This window comes from Papilio machaon, chromosome 19, assembly GCF_912999745.1.
Source record: "Papilio machaon chromosome 19, ilPapMach1.1, whole genome shotgun sequence".
Lineage (NCBI taxonomy): Eukaryota > Metazoa > Arthropoda > Insecta > Lepidoptera > Papilionidae > Papilio > Papilio machaon.
The window spans coordinates 1,510,140-1,527,900 of record NC_060004.1 but is presented as its reverse complement, the minus strand read 5'-3'; the positions used below and the strand labels follow the sequence as shown (position 1 = coordinate 1,527,900).

At 35.9% G+C, this 17,761-nt stretch overlaps 1 protein-coding gene across 1 annotated transcript in view; it reads left to right on the top strand.

Moving 5' to 3' along the window:
• LOC106707304 (ankyrin repeat domain-containing protein 50) overlaps positions 1–14,046 on the top strand; it is a 49,973-nt gene extending 35,927 nt beyond the window's left edge. The window contains exons 15-39 of the mRNA XM_045682447.1: positions 326–484; positions 1,003–1,089; positions 1,391–1,520; positions 2,004–2,070; positions 5,355–5,524; positions 6,119–6,259; positions 6,537–6,716; positions 6,806–6,876; positions 7,005–7,186; positions 7,347–7,488; positions 7,697–7,887; positions 7,971–8,069; positions 8,165–8,348; positions 8,479–8,659; positions 8,762–8,831; positions 9,295–9,441; positions 9,577–9,660; positions 9,844–9,996; positions 10,191–10,318; positions 10,515–10,642; positions 11,122–11,345; positions 11,574–11,697; positions 12,134–12,220; positions 13,326–13,396; positions 13,914–14,046. Coding sequence (XP_045538403.1) covers positions 326–484; positions 1,003–1,089; positions 1,391–1,520; positions 2,004–2,070; positions 5,355–5,524; positions 6,119–6,259; positions 6,537–6,716; positions 6,806–6,876; positions 7,005–7,186; positions 7,347–7,488; positions 7,697–7,887; positions 7,971–8,069; positions 8,165–8,348; positions 8,479–8,659; positions 8,762–8,831; positions 9,295–9,441; positions 9,577–9,660; positions 9,844–9,996; positions 10,191–10,318; positions 10,515–10,642; positions 11,122–11,345; positions 11,574–11,697; positions 12,134–12,220; positions 13,326–13,396; positions 13,914–14,029 — 3,316 coding nt within the window. The 3' untranslated portion in view covers positions 14,030–14,046. The remainder of the gene's footprint in view (positions 1–325; positions 485–1,002; positions 1,090–1,390; positions 1,521–2,003; positions 2,071–5,354; positions 5,525–6,118; positions 6,260–6,536; positions 6,717–6,805; positions 6,877–7,004; positions 7,187–7,346; positions 7,489–7,696; positions 7,888–7,970; positions 8,070–8,164; positions 8,349–8,478; positions 8,660–8,761; positions 8,832–9,294; positions 9,442–9,576; positions 9,661–9,843; positions 9,997–10,190; positions 10,319–10,514; positions 10,643–11,121; positions 11,346–11,573; positions 11,698–12,133; positions 12,221–13,325; positions 13,397–13,913) is intronic.
• The last annotated feature ends 3,715 nt before the right edge of the window (positions 14,047–17,761 follow it).

Genomic DNA, 17,761 nt, shown 5'->3' with positions numbered 1-17,761 from the left:
ACCACGCTGACTAAGTGCGGTTTGACTTCACACATATCATTGAATTTCTTCTCAGATATATGCAGGTTGCATCACTATGTTTTCCTTCACCGTAAGAACGTCAGTGGTATTGTAAAAACCTGCTATATGACTTATTCAATATGTGAATACTAAATTTTATACGCGTACACCTGCGCCGCGTCACTTTGGACCACACGAGGTCCGGACCACTTTGGTGTACAAAGTGCCTCACCGGGTCTGGACCACTTTGGTGTACAAGTGACTCACGGGGTCTGGACCACTTTGGTGTACAATTGGACCACACTGATTTATGTTTTGTACGTAGGATACTAGTGATGGAGCGGTCGACTGGATTCCTCTCCATCTTCCACCACTCCTTCGCTGCTTGGCTAGTGGATGTGAAGCACTGCACGCGACGCTACCTCTGCTGTCCCCCCGACGGACACGCCGCCATCGCCATGTACTACACACTTGATGCTAAGAGGTAATTGTGTATATAACTATGCAAACTTTATAACGATTTGAAATTTAACACTTGTTGTCTCACAGAATAGTTTTAAGTGTTGGCAGGATGTAAAGAGATGCGGAATGGTTCAACCACTTTTGCCTATCAAATAGTCAAGAAATTCATACGAAACGATGTTATGTACAAAAAATATTATCTCTCTAATGCTCTCTAAACAATTAAGGATGTTTTTTTGTATAAACTTCTCGGCAGTGGAAATGTTTTCCAGTATAGCAACTAATGTCTATATATATATAAAAGAAAGTCGTGTTAGTTACACTATTTATAACTCAAGATCGGTCGAACTGATTTAGCTGAAAATTGATGGAGAGGTAGCTTAGAACTAGGAGACGGACATAGGAACTTTTTTATCTTGTGTGCATTTTTTTATTCCGCGCGGACGAAGTCGCGGGTAAAAGCTAGTTTTTATTAAAAAAATGATTTCTTTATCGACAGTTACAATGGTTATGTCAACTATGTTATTTATTATGTTTCAGATTAAGTGCATTAGAGATTCATAACTATGTGTACCATATGACACATTTGGAGCAACATATGGCCGCGCAGAAGAAAAACAAACAAGAGTAAGTTATTTAAAGAATATTTCCTTTTATCCGTACCTTCTTTATTTGATAAAAGGTAGGCAATGGATCTACAATTGCAGATGTTCATAAGCAACGGTCGTTTCGCTATTACGGCGAATTGAGGCCGCTTATTAGCCACCTTATAATATGAAAAAAAAAAAAATAGACACGACTTTCCTGTATTAAAAGAAAAATAATTGTCATTTAATAATTAATAATTAAATGATAACGATCACAATATGTTTGTATACAAGTATTTCGATAGTGAAAACACTACAGTTAACACATTTGACAATTCCAGAGATCAAGATGATGCACTGGATCTCCACACGCTGATCCTGCTCTGGGTGTTGGACTCGGGATGTGATGTTGAGTCCGCTTTGAAGAGAGAAACTGAATCTATTAAACAAATTGAACATACTGATTCTGAGGTATGCAATTTTTATTAATTACTAGCTTTTACCCGCGACTTCGTCCGCGCGGATTTAACAAAGTGCTCGCAAGATAAAAAAGTTCCTATGTCCGTCTCCTAGTTCTAAGCTACCTCCCCATAAATTTTTAGCTAAATCAGTTCGACCGATCTTGAGTTATAAATAGTGTAACTAACACTACTTTCTTTTATATATATAGATTAGCGGTCGTAAAAGTAGCCTTTAACATCCCCTCATTCATCAGCTACGTTCCAGTCCAGATCTAGTCAAAATTGGTCCAGCCATTTCGTAGATTACCTGGAACAAACATAATAGATAATGTTGTCTTTGTTTTTTTTCAAAGAGAATGCAAAGGACGATTGTGTGTTTTATTTTAGTGTTTGAAAAAAGTCCACGAATTGACTATTTTGAAAATTACTTTACATTTTATTATTGTCTTGAGATAGGATGTGAAGTCAAAATAAAACAACAAATTATTTTCAGAATAATGAAATAAAGCCGGAAGAAAAGGAATTGGATCCAGAATCTGAAGGCAAGGATTCACTATCAGGTAATTTTAATGTAACTACGAAAATATATATTGTTTCAACAAAAAAAACATAGCAGTTCCCTGTGACTTTGTCCACGCGGAATTAATAAAAAATCTAGTCTAGTAATAAGTATACCCTAGATAGGGTCATCTAGGGTATACTTATTACCAGATTAGATGTTTTTTCCTGATTGATTCCTGGATAGGAATAGTGTAGCTTTCCACAGTGTTGCTTTGTTAGTGTATTTTTCAAATCGGTTCAGTACTTTTTTACAGACAAACAAACATCATCAATCAAATCTTTCCTCTTTATAATAATACTAGTTGTCCGCGACTCCGCCCGCGTGGAATTAAAAAAAAACGTGATAAGTAGCCTATATGTTCTTCCAGACTATGTTCTACATCTGTGACAAATTTCATCAAGATCCATTCAGCCTTTCCGGAGATACCTTCAAACAAACATCCATCTATCTAAACTTTTGCATTTATAATATTAGTAAGATGTAAACACAGTCTCTGCGAGCTTTAAATATTCAAGATTTTTCCTCTATAAATAATTATAATTAACGTAATTTAATGCAGGATAATTGAAGAATATTTCAATCATGTAAATAAAATTTTATTGTATGTATCTAAATTTGTCTTTTGAATAAATGTAAATGGAATTTTCATAACAATTTATATACGTCAATGGATTAACCCGCATCTTTGTTAGTTCTAGTTAAAGACAACAATTTCCTCTCGCAATTTAATTTTATTTAAAAATAACTGCATAGAATCCTTACAGTATATAACTAATTTGTCATCTATTATGGTAATTATAAATGTGGCTTATAAATGTTATAATTTAACAAAATAAAATATAATACGTTACATAACTTAATCATGGATGTTGAATCAATGGCACACGTGCAATTAATACGCGACGTTATATTTTGGTCAATTAACTGATCACAAAATTAAATAATAACAATAATAAAACTTTATAATAATAATAAAAATATCTTAAGAAGCTCCCGCTAAACAGTTGGATTAAGGGCCTGATACAAAAGGCAGTTATTTTAGAAACCGCGCGCATAGTGAGGAGGTTCCTGTCTCTGTAGCCCTCACCACTGGTTGTTTGAGTAATGGGATTCCGCAGCCGGTGGTATACTATTTTTTATATAATATATTTAGTTAATTTTTTATAAAATGTATTATATATATAATAAGGTAATAAATGAATATGTGAATAATAATAATAATAAAACTTTATTGCAGACACATGGTCCATATAAAATCAACTTAGAAATTAAATAAAATTACAACATATGTAGACATGTCCACATGGCTAATAGTCCAAGCCCACTCTATCAATGAGTTGCAAGTAGCTCTTGGTTAATATGCACTATAAAAAGTATGAAGTAGGTCTTTTATGAGAAATAAACAGTAATAATGTTCCCAATAATTACAAAGTCCAAATTTGATGGCACGTCTATAACCTTATTAAACATTTCTTTAGAAAAACGAAAGTTAATGCGTAAAGGTTCGCAATCCCTGACCTAGATATATCATCACAACAGACAGTTCGTCTTCACTCTACATTTGCTTTGAATTTATATTAATATAAAAAAAATATTGTCTGACTGACAGTAGTCCTATATCTCTTTAGGGAAGAATAATACTCGAATGACACCACTGTTTGTATGTCTAACCGATGGTTTTTGAGACTGAAATCACTATATATAAATATATAGTGATCCTTGTCATTATCTTTTACAAAAAAGAGATAACAATATGTTTTAAACGGACATTTTGGTCTCAGAAACCCACGGTTACCGTTTAGATTACTTGAAGTTGCAATAGAAAATACATTTGATTTTTTTTTTGCTTTTTTAAAGTGATGTAAAAGCGGTGATATTCTTTACCGCCAGTAAGTGAGTAAATTTGACAAGATTGAGGGCAAAGATGACTGTATTTTGACGTAGATTCAATCAATTGTTATTGTTTTCTGAGTAGTTTATGACTAGACCGTGTTGGTTTTTAAAAAATGAATTACCCGTCACTAATTTTAAGCTATTACTATCTCTTATTTATGTACATACTAGCTGTCGCCCGCGAATCCGTCCACGCGGAGTTAAAAAACTTAGTAGCGTATGTGTTCTTCCAGACTAAGTTCTATATCTTACCAAATTTCAGCGAGATCCGTTTAGTTCTGGAGATACCTTCTAACAAATATCCATTCATCTAAACATTTGCATTTATAATATTAGTAAGATTGACGAAAAGAGCTACATCTAAGAGATCTCATAATAGATGTACCTTTTATCGTGTATTAAAATTCTAGTTACAAATAAGTTTAATATCACAACTTTTGTAGAGAAAGTAAAAGTGAGAAAGAAGAAGAAAGAGACAAGATTGTCTCTTAGTTTAATAGATTAAAAATATTTTTCACTTTCGCATACTTTCGCTAATTGCTCATTAAAGTTTTATCTTACAAATGTAACTGACCTAATATTTCCCTTTAATTCTGATTGTTTGTGTTAGCCGTAATTATGCTATCGCATCCTGTGGTTATACCCACATATATTTATAGCAATTACAACCTTATAACAATAGACTAAAGAATCATATTTAATTGACACTATTTATTAGGGAAATATAAAATTATTGTTCTAAATTAAATTAGTAGTTAACGAGATGTTTTCGTAAGAAGACGTATTTTATTATGAATAGTGAATACTAAAATAAATGGTGAAAATAAAAGAAATTTTGGCTTTTGTTATCTTTTAAAAATAAATTGGACGCTTCAAATATTTGTCAGAATAATGGATAGTTTGGAAATGCTATTTTTTGATTTGGGAATTTCAAACAGTGAGTATAAGAGACAATTTTTAATACTTAATATTTGATTTTTGACTCAAACTTAGAATAAACTCAAAAACTACTGAAACTATTTTAAAACTTTTTTCACCAGTAGAATGCTTCTTTATCTTCTATTACGGTTATAATTATTTTATCTTACTAATATTATGGATGGATGTTTGTTTGAAGGTATCTCCGGCTGAACGGATCTTGATGAAATTTGGCACAGATGTAGAACATAGTCTGAAAACACACATTGGTTACTGATAAAGATTTTTAATTCCGCACGGACGGAGCGACAGCTAGTTATAAAGTAATTTAACAAAATGACTTCCCATACAAAGCCTAAACAGGCTAGTATCGTTATAAAAGTTAAACAATTGATGAATATTCATTATGAATGTTTGTTTTATTTGTTTACCAACATGTAGTGTAACGTGTTTCTTATATTATTTGTTTAGAGCCGTCAGCCCTAGAGTCACTAATGCCGGAGCTAGTGGGCGGCGGCGACGCGCAGTGGCCGCGTGACCGTCGCGTGATGCGCGCGTTGCTCGAGCTCAGCCGCGCCGAGCCCACACCCAACGTGTCAGACAGCGAACACCTTGATGATATTCAAGATTTACATGATTTGGTAAGTTTGACTGTTATATTACTACAAAGAATACACCTTTTCGACGCCCCCACCGAATAACCCCGTAATAGGAAAAATCAAATTTTTCAGGAGAAGCAAAAAACTGTATTTCTTTAATAACTTCATCAATAATTATTGTACAAGAATCTTTTAGATACCAAAACAAAGCTAATTTTTATAGCTTCATTGTATTTAATTTTCATTCATATATTCCGGACGTATTCGGTGCTATGAAGGAAAAATGATAATACCGGAAAAAAAAATCTGTTTCAATGATGAGTTTTTATCTCCGTAATTAACATTAAGAAAAATATAAAAAAAAATCACAACGTGTAATAGGACCTTTATATGCCGAATTCGACGGAAAAGCAAAAACCCGGTAAAAGTGCATTACATGATTATTCGTTGGGGGCGTCGTTTTGCTGTAAACTTTAAGTGTCTTAAGCTACAAATGAGATTTTTTTTTTGTTTGATAAACTATCTTGTTTTTTATTTATTGTCTTCATATTTGTATGGGTTAATGTAAAGACTGTTTAAAGTTATCAAAAACATGATACATAAGTGGGTGTGTTGATTTTCGTATGTATATTGCAGTTATCCACGGAGCAGGTAATGGAGGGTGAAGAGACGCAGGAGGGAAGCGCGGAGGAGCCGGAGGAGGTGGTGGTGGACCCCGCCACAGTGCACGAGCTCGCCACGCGCGGGGATGACGATACACTCGCTATACTATTGAAGGTCAGCTATGTATAACTGATTTTCAACATTATAGTACTTTTCAAATAAATATGTATCCGTTAATGACCTTGATCTGTTATTTAATGGCTGGAAAAGTACTTAAGTATTGCTTTTTTAACTCGTAGATATATGTTAAAAATAATATTTAAGTTATAAGTACTAGTTTTACTCACTATGTCTAGTTTCAAATCTTCTGTAATACCTGCGCCTATAATGAAAATTACTTATGTTATATTTAGTGTCTTGTGCTAACTTACGAATTGTTTATCCCGTACAGCGGTACCCGCAGCTAGCTCTAGCTACAGACACATCAGGCAGCACGGCGCTGCACGCTGCGGCGAGGGGAGGACGCGCGGGGTGCGCGGCGCTGCTGCTCCGTGCTGGCGCTGATGCCTCCGCAGCTGATGCTGATGGCTGGAGTCCTTTGCGAGCTGCAGCCTGGGCTGGACATAGCGAGGTGAGGACATCCTACGAGCTATAATTACTATGTTTTGGGTTTAACTTTGTAACAGATGTAAATTTCAAAGTAATATTTATTTATTACAGGTAGTAGAAGTTCTGCTTGAACATGGCTGTGACGTGGACTGTGTTGATGCTGATAATCGAACTGCACTGAGGTAAATAATAAGAGACTTTTGTGAAGGAGAGAGTTATCTGTTCTGTTCTCTGCTGTAATAACTGCAGATATAAAAAAATATAGTCTGTATATTTAGATTTGTCTGTATTATAAGTGTGGTTGTGTTAGGGCGGCGGCGTGGTCAGGACATGAGGCGGTGGTGGCGCGGCTGCTGGCTGGTGGTGCTCGGCCTGACCTGGCGGATGCTGAGGGACGCACTCCGCTCATCGCCGCCGCATACATGGGACATGCTGACATCGTGCGCGCTCTTCTTGACGCTGGAGCTGATGTTGATCACTCGGATGCGGATGGTGAGTCAACATAAACAAACAAAATACTCTTTAAATGTAAATCGTTTTTTCGTTTGATTTTTGTGAAAGTATTTTTGTTCAAAAGATTTTTTTTTGCACTTTTCAAAAACTAAAAAAAATATCAGTAATTTTGTAACTTTTGTTAACTGTTTGCCTAAAGGTCGCACAGCTTTAGCAGTGGCTGCGCTGTGTGCTGCGGGCGCGCCCTGCGCAGCACTGCTCATAGAGCGGGGAGCGGATGTGCACAAGGCGGACAGAGACCGCGCCACACCGCTACTGGTGGCTGCCTTCGAGGGGCATACGTATGTTCATAAAGCAATTAAAAAAGCAGATTTATAATCGAATAAATATTACTGCACAAAGAGTACCCTAAGGTTAGGTTCCATTAGTAGTAGGCCCTTTGTGTACATTTCTCATACTTATTTCAATGAGGCACTTGATAACTGGACTTTAAGTATATAAATACAAAATGTTATGAATCGAATTTAATCTACTTTTTATTATTAATAGTGAAATTTGCGAGTTACTACTGGAAGCGGAGGCAGATATTGAGGCGAGTGACATGGCGGGGCGCACAGCGCTGTGGGCGGCCGCGTCCGCTGGCCACGCGCGCACAGTGCGCCTGCTGCTCTTCTGGGGCGCCTGCGTCGACAACATGGACGCAGAGGGCAGGACTGTACTCAGCACCGCAGCGGCACAAGGTACGCAATTACACATAATTAAGAAAGTAAAAAACCCCTTTTTTACGGTTTGATTTTGCATTTCAAGTATATTTTCTCCCTAGGCAATGTGGAAGTGGTCAGACAGCTGCTTGACCGAGGTCTCGACGAGCACCATAGAGATAATTCTGGTTGGACTCCTCTTCATTATGCTGCTTTTGAAGGTATTACACGTCGCTTTTTTAATATGGAATATTTACAGTAGACTTAGAGATTAATTTTTAAACATTTTCAATTTACTAATAGCATTTGTATATAGGTCATGTAGAAGTGTGCGAGGCGCTGCTGGAGGCGGGTGCGAAGGTAGACGAGGCGGACAATGACGGCAAGGGTGCGCTGATGCTGGCAGCGCAGGAGGGACACACCCGACTCGTCGCGCTGCTGCTCGACGACTGGGCAGCGCCTGTAGATCAGCACGCGCACGACGGCAAGACTGCTCTTAGGTACGGAGATAGATAGACAGAATGTATGTCTATACAGTATGTTATAAAAATTAATACTCTAGACTCTAATCTATGAAGTGTAAAACATCTTGTCGTGTTCAATCCTGTATCACGTGTATGTGTAATGCAGGTTGGCAGCATTAGAGGGCCATTTCGAGACGGTCGCAGCGCTGCAGGAGCGCGGCGCAGACGTGGACGCGCTGGACGCGGACAGACGTAGCACTCTGTATGTGCTTGCGCTCGACAACCGGCTCGCTATGGCGCGTCAGTTGCTCGCGTGCGGTGCCAGCGTACACTGCAGTGACAGCGAGGTACGTACGCATTACGTACAGCACGCACAATACGTTCTTACACACGAAATATGTAACGTCATTTTCTGTGTACTATTTTTAAAAATGTAATTTTATTCACAGGGACGTACTCCGCTACATGTATCCGCCTGGCAAGGTCACACGGAAATGGTGAATTTACTTATAACTGTCGGTAAGTGTATATGTTAAATCATTTTCAGGCCTATGCAATAGTAAATATATATTTTTTAATTTTACAAGGTGGCAAACGAGCAAACGCAATTCGCAATCGCAAACGCAATGTCCACAGACATTCGCAATTGCAGATGCATTGCCTACCCTCAATCGACGAAGGAGGAGACGCATAAAAAGAGAATATTTAATCTTCCTATACATCTCCTCGTCCATCAAATCCACCTCCAATTCCCATCCTTTCCTTATAAGAAAAGGGTGGGAAGGGAAAGAGGACTAAAATTAGTCCTCCGGTACCACACTCATCAGACTGTACTTGGAATTACTTCCGTTTCACGCCTGTCTTCTGTGTGGTCGTGGTATTTCATCGGGCGAGCTGACACAATCGTGCAACAGATGTTGTTGTTGAGGGCGTTTATCACTGTTAATAGATAAATATCAATAGTAACATGATGTGCATAAAGGTGGCGCTCGTGTGGATGGACGCGATCGTTGCGCGCGCACGGCGTTGCACGCGGCGGCGTGGAGAGGCAGGACAGCGGCGCTGAAGGCGCTGTTACGACACGGTGCTTCGCCCTCCGCAGTTTGCACACAGGGTGCTACACCCCTCGGTATGTTACAGACGAGATATTTACTACATGATGCGTTTCTAAAAACATATTTGCGCAATGTAAATTAAATTTTGCAGTAGGTCATGTTTTTCCATATCCTGGTGTTAAGCAGTTGTATACGGTATTATATTGCAGGTATCGCGGCACAAGAGGGGCACGAGGAGTGCGTGCTATGGCTTCTGCAACATGGAGCTGATCCCATGCAGGCTGATCACTGTGGTAACGTATAAACACCAATATCCTTTATAAGTTTTTGTCATAAACCATCTTCGAATAAGTTTAAGTAAATTGTACATTATTCCGAAATAATAGTAAAGTATAGTGTTTGTTTCAGTATTATTTTTGGGGTAGTTTATGTTAGATAAGGGATGCCTTTATTGAAGTATCGTATGCTGTATCCAGGTCGTACTCCAGCCAAGGTGGCGTGGCGTGCAGGACATGCTAACATCTGCCGTCTGCTGGAGCGCTGGGCGGCGCCATCCGCGCCCGCTGTACCCGTAGCGACTGCTGCACCACCAGTGCCCGCTCTAGAAGAACTGCCGCGACCTAGACCTGGTAATTATTGAAAAAACTGTCAATGTGACAAGTAGACATAAGAATGGCAAAGTTTATTTTGAGATATGAAAAATTAAAACCAAAAGTCATCAGAAAGACAAAAACGTGTGCATTTGATCCGCAAGTCTGAAATATGATGGATATATTTCTGATTTATTTATTTTCTAAGCAAAAATTTATTTGTCGTCTTGCAGCAGGTTCGCCGGATTACAAACGTCGTAGCGTACACAGTTCTAACTCGACAAAATCGTCGTCTAACTTGACTGGTGGGTCTGCTCGTTCACACGAACAACCAGAACAAGATATGTCAACACATGATAAGGTAATTATAATGGTTGGTCAGATTATGTTTAAATTATTGTGCTAAAACTTGAATACGTCACTATCACATACAATATTTATGTAATAACTTGCTGTCGCCCGCAACTCCGTCCGACTAAAAAAAACGCGCAGTTAAAAAAACTAAACTTTTATAACTAAAATTTTTATATATAAGATGTTGAATTTAATTATTTCAGACAAATAGAGCCAATCTATCGCTCTCATTCGCCCAGCAAGTGGCGCGATGTGGTCGAAGTCGTCGCGAGAAAGAGAGAGACGAACCTATACCGGAACATCACGCGGTAGAAAAAGATGCTAAACTAAGGTACATACTCATATTTGTTGCTATCATACTAATTATGTCATCAACAAATTATTTGACCGTTGAAAACTAAAAATTAAAACGTTTCAAACTACAGTAAGCTAAACTGCTGTCTTAATTATTGACTAACTGTTGGTTTCCGAGACCCAAAATATTTGTATGAAAAATATCATCATCCCTGTCTGTGATAAAAGAGACATTTAAAATATTAGACCAGGATTTCAGTCTCAGAAGCCCACAGATAGTCATTTATTATCAACTATCTTTTACCCGCGACTCCATCCGCGCGGAATAAAAAATAGAAAACGGGGTAAAAATTATCCTATGTCCGTTTCCTGGTTCTAAGCTACCTGCCCACCAATTTTCAGTCAAATCGATTCAGCCGATCTTGAGTTATAAATAGTGTAACTAATACGACTTCCTTTTATATATATAGATTAATTATGTAGGTAATGTATACATATATATATATATGTACACAGAAGCTACATAGCTAATGAGCGCGACGCAGAGCTACAAGGGTATGCGCGTGCGCGGGGCCGAGGGCGGGACAGGCGGCGCGAGGAGCGACACGGCTGCGACCGCGACACCTCCCCGCTCTACGCCTCACCGCCCCGCAGCCCCCTCAGTGATGTCTGCAGCCCCACTGCCCCCGCACCCGCCCCCGCCCCCGCCCCACACGCACCACAGCCCTTAGCCGCATTCGGTGAGTAAAACAAAGTAAAATGTACCTTAATCTGATTGTAATTAGGTCTCAATTGTCTTTAACAACATTAATAGATAAGTCCTTGCCATATCAGCTTTACGGCGAAAGATTTTCCTATTAATAATAACCATAAACTGTTAACATTATGACGTCACGTTCCTCTCTATTATCTATGTAGGCAGAGATATTTAACTTGCTTGCTTTTAATAACTAATATACCGTTGTCAGGATCCCAGCCGGCCAGCCTGAGCGGTGTGCAGCCTGTGGTGACGGATACGCACTTCAACCGAGACACGCACATGCGTATTATATTGGGCCGTGACAACAAGACACCCGGTGACAGGCAAGACAGGTATGATATACATAGATATATGGGAAAAACTAGCAAGAAATCCTTGTATTAACCGCGTATTGAGTTGGCACGTCACACAAAGGTGTAGTCTTGTTTCCGATGTGCCAAGTTAAATATTTATCAATTTAAAATTGTTTTAAAATGCATTTTCGATATATGTAATATAAGCATGTACATTTGGGCATGTTTCGAAATATTATACATATTTATTGTCGATGTTACCGCTTGTTGTCTATGTAAAGCTTGTTTAAACAGAAATAATTTGTGCGTATTCTGTCGTATCAATAATTTCAAATCGTTCCATTCTGCGCTTTTATAGACTGTGGTGAGTTTTGACAGGTGTCACTTTGACAGCTGTCATAAGAAGGTTGCACGGATTATTGTCTGTTGTTAGATGTTGATAACTTAGCTAAGTAGTACTGTACAATATACATAGCGAGGTGTGGAGTAGGCGGGGCCGGGCCGCTTACACCAGCATAGTGGGCAGTATCGACAGAGCGCGCGGACGAATATTTAAAAAAACGTGAGTCTTAATATAACTACTCTGTGTAAGTCACTGTGATTTTGTGTGGTTGGGCTCTTTTATACGTGGTTTATGGTTTTTTTTTTTTAATTTTCCCGTGGGCAACACTTGTACGGAGTATTGTCGTTCCTTTCAATCTTTATGAATAAAAGTACATGTTTTTTTGCAGTGGAAAAAGACAAATTATTAAAGAATTTATGTTTTTTAAGTTGCCATAACTAAATTTGGTTCTACAGAAATATCTATCACGGACTTTTTTTTAATTTACTTGATCAAAGAACGTTTTTACACTATGGTTATGGTGTTTGTGGTTTTTGAATATTGTCTTTATTTGCAATGTTCAATACTTTTTCTAGTGTATTTTTATAAAATCACAGTGACTGCACACAAGTGGCATTTCGCTAGAATCATAGCTCGCTTCTAAAAGATTTCCATCTTTGCTTTCATCATCTTTTATCACTGCATAATTTGTTCACGATAAAGACAATATCTATATATCTATATATATATAAAAGAAAGTCGTGTTAGTTACACTATTTACAACTCAAGAACGGCTGAATCGATTTGACTGAAAATTGGTGGGCAGGTAGCTTAGAACCAGGAAACAGACATAGGATAATTTGTACCCCGTTTTCTATTTATTATTCCGCGCGGCCAGAGTCGCGGGCAAAAGCTAGTATTATATAAAAGAAAGGATAAAAATATTAAAATTTCCTAATAAATGGAATGCCGCTCGTTATTTGCCTAAGTCTCGGTATTTCTTATCGTAGAAATCATTGATAAAGCGTCACATTTTCGCTCTTTTAGCACTTTACATTTAGTTGGTAATTATTTTAGGTCAGTGACATAAATAAAGTGCCAATCATTTTGCTTGTATGTTGTACAAAGTTTTTGCTTACAGCTTTTTTATTGCATGTACTACGGATTATGTTTTCAGTCGACTTTTCTATTTAATACTATGGAAATTCTTTCGTCTTTCAGACGTACATTATTTGTCCGCGTTCTCTTGGAGAGGGAAAGGTGGAGGAAAATCTCAATATAATATTTATTTCCTTCGTATATTAGTATATGTAATATGCATTATCAAGGTTACTATTTGTTTCAGTAAAAACAAAAGGAACGGCATCGTGACCAATCCAGCGATGCGGCTTGTGAACAATGTGAGGAATGGTCTTGGTAAGTGATAGAGTCATAGAATTTTTTAAAATATATATATTATTTAATTTTTGATATAATTCAATATAACAAGTTTTAACAGTGGTAGACACCACCAACAACAACATCTGTTGCACGAATGTGTCAGCTCGCCCGGTGAAATACCACGACCACACAGCAGACAGGCGTCAAGTGGAAGTAATTCCAAGTACAGTTTGATGAGTGTGGTGCTGGAGGACTCATTTTAGTCCTCTTTCCCTACACAATCTTTTCTTGTTAGGAAAGGATGAGAAGGGGAAGTGGACTTGGCGGGAGAGGGGACGCATGGGAAGAGGAAATGTCCTCCACCTTTTCATATAAAAAATCAAATCTTTTTTTTACCCGACTATCTTAGGAAAATAAAGTTTTACATTGTGATCTCCTTAAGCTTAAACAACTGAACTGATTTCGACTACTTAGTGTCAAGGGGTGTACTATTAGTTATTTTTTTTTAGTTATTCAATTAACAAATGTGTTATCTATAATTTTATCTAAATAGATAATGCTGCAGCGAATATTCGGCGTACGGGTGTTGCGCTCGCAGCTAGCGCCAGTTCCGCCAACCCAGCTGTCAAGACAAACGCTTTCCAGTGGCGCAAAGAGACACCGCTCTAAAATAGATGGCGCTGTCTTATACTGATACCCGATAAACACGATATTGTTTGGTTACGTTCAAAAATATTACATTGTAATATTTATTAGAGCGAGCGAAAAATATAGCAAAATGACGAGTAATACTGAAATACAAAGCATAAAAAGCTTATTTTTTGATATAAAATGAAATTTGATTTAAAGACAATATGTGCTTTATTTAACTGAATTGAATACTTTAAAATGTGTTTTCTTTAATTTTAATAAATAAAAAAGTGGATATGTAAATTAATTCCTAGATATGAAACGACTAAGCTTACGAACTGTGGGTAGTTAAAAATATCGATGTTTACAAAAAAAATTTGCTGAAATTGCAATAAAATATGCAATTAGCTAATGTAGAATAGAAATAATTTGTGGCGCTACCAAATGTATTCCTAGAATCTATATTAGTTGTATATTTATGTACTAAATACTTCGTTACTTTATAATTGCTGTCTATGGTCTTGATTTTTGACTTATTACTAAATTCCTTTAAAAACAAATTACTGTATTTGGAAAGGTAGAAATAAATAATATGAATATGACCATAGTAAATTGATTTTTTTTTATTCAACAATAGAGCAGCTTCATCGATTGCTTTTTAACGAAGAACAAACGAAACTATCAAATGAATGAATGAATGAATAACGTTAAGTTGAAGACTGAAATGAATGTATGGAGCGAATGACTTAATACGCACTGTTTCATTCATTCCGTATAAATTACACAAAAGTTTGTTTCGATTAATCTGTAGTAAATTGTGAAACTTAATAAAAAAGGAAATTAAAAAAAATACTCTATTATAAACGATCAAATTTTCATTAATATTAACACTGGTAACATTTTAGGTATAGATAAAATAAAAATGGAAACATGTTAAAAATTGCCACAATCAGATCTGTTTACTGATAACTTGTGGAAGTGAGATCTCTTGCAACGTAATCTAAGACCTAGCTTAACTTCTACCGAAGTTTAAATTACCTATGGTCTTTTACGTATCTCATTTCGAAAGTGCTATTTTTTTTTTTTAGTAACAGTATTATTTGACGTACTAAATATAATTCGAAATTGCATTTTAAGCTAAAAAAATAATAATATTAGTACAACTCAATTTTATAAAGGCCTGATCTCAAAACGAACAAAGTTAACTAAGTTAGTGTTTTTTTTTTGTTTTATATAGAAAAAAAAATAACAATCTGGGTGCATTTACGCGCGTAATATTTTGCTATTGTATTCATAACTAGTCCTTAAGTATTTGTGTACTTTTTATTCTATGAACATAATGGATGTTAAATTAAAAAAAAAAAATGTATTTAGTAGGATTATAAAAAAATAACACCAATACGCTAGTGTGAGCGACTGTACCTTTATTGTATGTAATATCTCTTAAATCAGGGATTCCCAAAGTGGGAATCTTTGGGGAATCCCCTTTGGGGTCGATATCGGTTTCCTAGGGGTCGTCAAAAACGAAAGCTGATTTTGGGGGTCGATGATGTCTAAAAATCGACCCCTATTAATAATAGTCTGCTAACTTAAAACATAGCTAATTCTCACTCTGTCTTCTATTGTCCTAAGTCAGAATTAAAAAAAAAACACTCTGTATAGCAGCTGTTTTAAGTTAGCGGACCATTATGAATAAGGGGGTTGATCTTAAAAGTAGGTAATTTGGCCATGAGGGGTCTGAGGTAACAGTTAATTTTGGAAAAGGGGTCACTTATCCTAAATAGTTTGGGGATCCCTGTCTTAAATATTTAGGAAATAAGTAAATATTATTTTAGATATTTACTTGTCTGGATTTAATTTTGTCTATGCCAATATGAAATTAAACGAAGACTGTTAATTTTTAATCTGCATTCATTTTTATTATTTGTAAAACGAGTCGAATAATCAATTTATATCAATGGGTCTTATATATAAGGGCCAAAGTAACAAATTAATGATTTTTTATGTTAATTGCTACCTCTTAGTTTAATTAACAACATGCACTAAACAAAAATACACATTTACAGGTGTAAAGGTGTTTTTTGCTAAAGTAAAAGGGCCTATGCGACATCTTTTCCTATATGGTTGTAACTTTGAGAGCCTCAACTGAAAAGTCAATTTGCACATTGACCCTTATTCGTAGGAGCCATCAATTTTTGGTTAAACTAAAGACTTTAATCGGGAATGTATTTTTTTTTGCTAGAAGTTTGTCTCAATGTCGAGATATGAATATGTTAAAATGAGTTAACTTTCCAAACTAATACAAGTTAGGGTCTTTAGAAGCGAGCATTAATCTATTTAAAAGACCGGAAATATATCTGGAAGTCTTCTGGTGTTGCGGATGTCCATGTTCCCAACACTCGTTTGTCTCCATCTTTTATTAAAAAATATATCTGTGGGTTTCGAATGCATTGACTTCTCTTACATGCTCTTTGACAAAACAGAGACAACATGTGTTGCCATTCGAAACACAGTGTTGCCATTGTAAGAAATTATTTTATTCATAATTCCTAGTCTTTATTTAAGTTATCTGAATCATTTAAAATATCTTCCCTGTATCTTGCTTTAATTATTTTTATATTAAATTTATTAGGTTTTTTTTTAATTAATTAACTATTTTCACAGCGAATTTGTATGTGATAGATATTGTATGTTGAGAATAATTTTTCTGGCTATATCACTGTCTTAAAAGAAAAAAAAAGCTCTATTTTATTAAAAAAACTCTAGTATTTTCAATTACGAATTGTATGATAGATGTATGATGTATGAAATCATAAAAATGACTACGTTTTTAGTAAAAAAATATGTGTATTTTAATAAAGGTGAATACTAACTAGACCAATATATTATTAAATTAATTCTTTATATTGCATACTTTATGTGGCAAATTAAAAAAGTAACACCAATAAAGATCAGTGGAGTTGTTTTTTTAATCGTTTTGATATTTTTTTTTAAATAACTTTGGTCTAGTCAGTCAACACCTTGTTAACACGTGTCATATATCGAGGCTATTGGTTTTAAGTCATTTATATGTTTTCTTTTAAATACGTTTTGTGTGCATTTTATTTACAAAAAAAAGTACAGTCAACAAGAAAAGCTATAAGCTTTTAATAAGTTTCGATGACTGTACGATGTTTTTCTTCGTATTTTTTCTTTTATAATAGTAAAAATTTTTCAGTAATTATTTTTCAATGTATTCGTAAATCAATTCTTGCTAATTCCAGTCAGTGTTTTTAAGTTATTTGTAACGTTATGGGTGCATTTTGTGTGAAATTCAATTAAACAAAAACTGTGGGTTTCGGAGATCGAAATTCCAATTTAAAACATAATTATCTCGGTTTTGTCAAAAATAATGACAGACGACATGTTTTATACAGAGATTTTGGGCTCAGAAACCAACGGTAAACATTTTTACAGTAAAAATATAATTGAACCTAAATAGGTGAGAAATAAACAAGAGAGAAACCTCCATAAGCGAGAACCTAGAGTTCAAGGCAAACCTTTATATGCGAGAAAAATATCGCGGTCTTATACTCGCTTATCCAGGTATGATTTTATACGTAATCCAGTTATCAAGAATAACTCTTTATTTAAAGAATAAACTGTATTTATTCTTAATTCCTTAAAAATATACGTTTTCTTTCAAAGTTTATTTAAATAAATTTTCTCTCAATGTATACTTTGCCTAATGGTAAGTAAGACTACGACACTATCTTACTAATATTACAAATT